The following is a 4424-nucleotide window of genomic DNA, read 5'->3' on the forward strand; positions in this document are numbered from 1 at the left end:
TCCCGGGTTTACTAGGATCTGGGAGCCCGCACCCACTGGGCTCCAACTTGCACTCCTCTGGTCGTGGAAGCCGGGAACCCCCGATTGCCACCCTTCCCATGCCGCTCTGTTGCCCACACTCATCCTGCGCTCGCTTTCAACCTCCTCCTAAATTCCTTAGTAGGCTGTGAGTCAGCTGCCCATTCACCTCTTGTAACTTCACGGCCGTGCACATGAACAGTACCACTGCCGGCCAGGTTCACTCCTGCAACTCCTTGAATATCGGAGGCTGACACTGCGGCCTGGAGGGCCGCCTCTAACCCGAACACCTGGAACTCGTGGGCCTGCTGCTGTAGCTTGAACACACTCGTCTCCACCCAGCTCCACGGCACCAGGTATCCAGCAATTTGCCCCGTGAAGTGTCCTTTGAGAAGCATGTTTGGCTTTTGCCCGATGTATGCCCCAACATGCTGGTGTTGCGGCCCTGCAGAATCCATGCAGCACTCATGCAACTTCTCTTCCTCCCGCTCTGGCATAACACGGCTACGGGTTTACCGCCCGCAGTGTGTGGTGGCTTTGCGCCATTACTCTAACCTGGACCTCCAGGGCCTCCCACAGCTGGGATGTTGGGACTCGGCCAACAACCTCATAATGCAGCGCCTCCGGGCTGCCATGTTGTTTCCTTACGGCGGCCATGCGCCTCTTGGATGGCCTTCTCCCGGATGCCACGGTTCGCCTGGGGCTGCTCTTCCAGGCTAGTGGCTGCTGCCGGATACAGGGCTCCAGCTCCCGTGTTGGTGAGCTGTGTCTCCCGGGCCTAATCCTCAGCCAAGCGCCTGACTGCTGCCGTTTATCCTCCCGTCCTTCCCTGGCTTCCGCACCCCAGGGGTGGCTTCCATGCCTTCCAATCTGTGACTCAGGAAACCGCGCCACCATTCGCTTCTCCTCTTCCACCTGTTCCTCTTAGCCCTGGCTTGGGCTGTCAGGACGACCTTCCGACCCTTGGTACCCGTTGCCCCAATTCCTGCCCTCACCGATGGGCCTCCACAACTGCACCTCATCCATTGCTGCTGTCCAAGTTATCTCCCCTTTCTGGCTCCAAGTCCTCCTCGTCCACTTCTGGCCCCATGCACTCTGTCTGGGTGCTCCACTACACGAGAACAATCCCGCTGGGGTTGGTCCTCCGGCGGACACAACACAACCTACCAGCCCAAAGCAACTCAGCCTGGGTACTTCACCGTGCGAGAGCAAACCCCTGGGGTTGGCCTTCCGGATACATGCGACCCTTCCTCCTGGCCCCAAGGCAACTCAGCCTGGGTGCTTCACCGCACGAGAGCATACCCCCTGAGGCTGGCCTTCCGGATAAACATGACGCAACCTAGCGACTCAATGCAGCTCCACCTGGGTGCCTCGCTGCCCGAGCGCAAACCTGCTGGGGCTGGCCTTGCGGATAAACCCAACACAACCTACCTGCCCAAGGCAGCTCCGCCTGGGTGCTTCACTGCGTGCTTCACCGCGCAAAAACCTGCAGGTGCTGGCCTTGCAGATAAATGCAACACAAACTACCTGCCCAAGGCAGCTCCGCCTGGGTGCTTCACTGCACGAGAGCAAAACCTTGCTGGTGCTGGCCTTGCGGATAAACACAACACAACCTACCAACCCAAAGCAACTCAGCCTGGGTGCTTCACTGCACGAGAGCATACCCCCTGGGGCTGGCCTTCCAGATAAATGCGACCCAGTCTACCGGCCTAAAGCAACTCTGCCTCAGTGCTTCACTGCACGAGAGCATACCCCCTGGGGCTGGCCTTCCAGAAAAACACGACCCAGTCTACCGGCCTAAGGCAACTCAGCCTGGGTGCTTCACCGCGCGAGAGCATAACCCCCGGGGCTGGCCTTCCGGATAAACGCGACCCAGTCTACCGGCCTAAGGCAACTCAGCCTGGGTGCTTCACCGCGTGAGAGCATAACCCCCGGGGCTGGCCTTCCGGATAAACACAACCCAGTCTACCGGCCTAAGGCAACTCAGCCTGGGTGCTTCACCACACGAGAGCAAAACCTTGCTGGTGCTGGCCTTCCGGATAAACACGACCCAGTCTACCGGCCTAAGGCAACTCAGCCTGGGTGCCTCACCACGCGAGAGCATACCCCCTGGGGCTGGCCTTCTGGATAAACTCTTCCTATGCTACTGGCCTAAGGCAACCCAGCCCTGGTGCTGGCCTTCCAGCTAAACGCATCTAAGCCTACCGGCCCAAGGCCACTCAGCCTGGGTGCTTTACCATGCACCCCCTGGGGCTGGCCTTTCAGAGCAGCACAATGCAACCCGGACGCTTCTCTCCCTGAGAGCATCACCCGGGTAAAGCCTACCGGCCGTGGGCACTCATTATTGGGCAGACTTCCAGAGTCTAGTTGCTACCCGATGAGCGCAAGGCGGTCTGGGCGCTTCGGTGGGCTCCAGCTGGGCACCTGGCAGTAACCCGCGGTGGTAATAAACCATGCTGAGCTAAACCTCAAAGCAATGACCTCTCCGCCGCGCCGCCATCCCCTCATAGCCGGATCACCCCATTCCCCAGCAAAACATGCGTAGTTGCCAACCCTTTGCGGCCGGTTTAGGGACACCCCTTTCCCTCTTACACACAACTGGGTAGGCCTAGTTGCAGCTGGCTGCGCCTGCTTTCAGACAACGTGGGATAAGGTGCGGAGTCCGTTGATCACCGCATCATCCCCTTCTGGGTGTTTCCGTCGCGTGCCATTCTTATCGCCTTCATCATAGCCATTACTTCGTTCTCCTCCGGACCTCCTCCGACTCCACCGTGCACTTCATCCCGCTCGGCCATCTCTTCACTGTTACTGACGCCCAATGTGCCAGTAACGCTGTGTTCTCTGATTTCCTTCCTTATTAAACTGGGTCCAAATGTATTGTATATTGTTATTTTTGACGTCCCTATTCCCCAACAAACGACGTTCTGACTTGCACTTGCTTGCACAGTTATCGGGCGATCTTGTGTTGTCTGAAGTTAGCACCTTGTTCCCAGCTAATCTTTGTGGGCTGAACACAACTCAGTTATCCCCTTTGGTTCCTATTACTAGCCCTGCCCATCCAGCCCAACACGGAGATGGGTGCCGCCACAGCTGAGGTGGAAACCGCCATGGCTGCCGAAGGCGCCAAAGCAGGGGAACAGGATGGGCGGCCGGGGGCAATGCAGCTGCTGCAGCCAGGGATGGCGCCGGCGTCAGGCAGCGGGCTGCAGCAGGTAAATGGACATGTCAGGCTGCAAGCCACGGGTTTGTACAGGTGCCAGGGTGACAGCCGAGCCCCTGAACAGGAGCCTGGGTTGCCTGTCGTACACGCACATATGTTAGGGTACGGCACACGGTGCAAGTCATGTTGTGTGATGGCCAGCTCATGAAAACCCAGTCGCCTGCCTTTGTTCATGCTGGGCACAAAGCCACCCCTGAGCCTTGCTTTCAGTTACTCACGGCCCGCCCCCACCCTTGCCATGTCCCTCTTTCCTCCGTTCTGCCCTGCCCATCCAGCCCAACACGGAGATGGGTGCCGCCGCCGCTGAGGTGGACACTGCCATGGCTGCCGAAGGCGCCAAAGCAGGGGAACAGGATGGGCGGCCGGGGGCAATGCAGCTGCTGCAGCTAGGGATGGCGCCGGCGTCAGGCAGCGGGCTGCAGCAGGTAAATGGACATGTCAGGCTGCAAGCCACGGGTTTGTACAGGTGCCAGGGTGACAGCCGAGCCCTTGAACAGGAGCTGGGTTGCCTGTCGTACACACACATATGTTAGGGTACGGCACATGGTGCAAGTCATGTTGCATGATGGCCAGCTCACGAAACCATATTATTTTCATCCATATAATTCATCCATATGCAGTTTCCTAAAATCTCAGGTCCGGAAAGTGTCCAGGGTTCATCAAGGACCGAATTTCTTCAGCATTCCAACCTAAGCTTGGATGAGGAGCATGCTATTTGTATAGCCAAACAAAAGGAATTCCTTGCAAAGCTAGGACTTCAAGCCATTGTTGACAATATCCAATCGCCTCGCTCGCCTATCAGACGACAGAGTACCCACTCAGCTCCATTGGAGACTCGCAGATCCACTAGGCTTACTGTCTTATCATCAAAGCTTAGCAAGCAACAAGTGAAGGTATGTGGTGTCCCAACGGGTGGTTAAAGATACCTAGGCGGCGGACCCTACTTTAGGGTTCTCATTTCCTTCCTCTGTGAAAGATCTCAGTTCATAAATATTTACAATGTTTATTGTCATATTGGGTTTAACAATATTCTCTGCTGCAGATGCCGACCCATGCTGCAGAAGCGGCTGTCGTCGAGGACACTGCTGCAGTGGTGGTGAATCACGATCCTGAGATGCATCTTAAAATTTTCTCAGACCAACACAAAACTTGGGCGGAGATGCACAACCTGGATTTGAAGGCCGAC

General features: G+C 57.2%; 1 protein-coding gene across 1 annotated transcript in view; it reads left to right on the forward strand.

Moving 5' to 3' along the window:
- Positions 1-673: 673 nt before the first annotated feature.
- Positions 674-4424, forward strand: part of VOLCADRAFT_108608 (uncharacterized protein) — a gene marked incomplete at its 5' end in the record, with an annotated part of 4042 nt that continues 291 nt past the window's right edge. The window contains 8 exons of the mRNA XM_002959369.1: positions 674-776; positions 1283-1510; positions 2175-2423; positions 2625-2671; positions 3081-3230; positions 3514-3663; positions 4041-4131; positions 4281-4424. Of these exons, the coding sequence (XP_002959415.1) occupies positions 674-776; positions 1283-1510; positions 2175-2423; positions 2625-2671; positions 3081-3230; positions 3514-3663; positions 4041-4088 (975 nt within the window). The 3' untranslated portion in view covers positions 4089-4131; positions 4281-4424. The remainder of the gene's footprint in view (positions 777-1282; positions 1511-2174; positions 2424-2624; positions 2672-3080; positions 3231-3513; positions 3664-4040; positions 4132-4280) is intronic.

The sequence above is a fragment of the Volvox carteri genome (genome assembly GCF_000143455.1).
Source record: "Volvox carteri f. nagariensis unplaced genomic scaffold VOLCAscaffold_187, whole genome shotgun sequence".
In the NCBI taxonomy this organism is placed as follows: Eukaryota; Viridiplantae; Chlorophyta; class Chlorophyceae; order Chlamydomonadales; family Volvocaceae; genus Volvox; species Volvox carteri.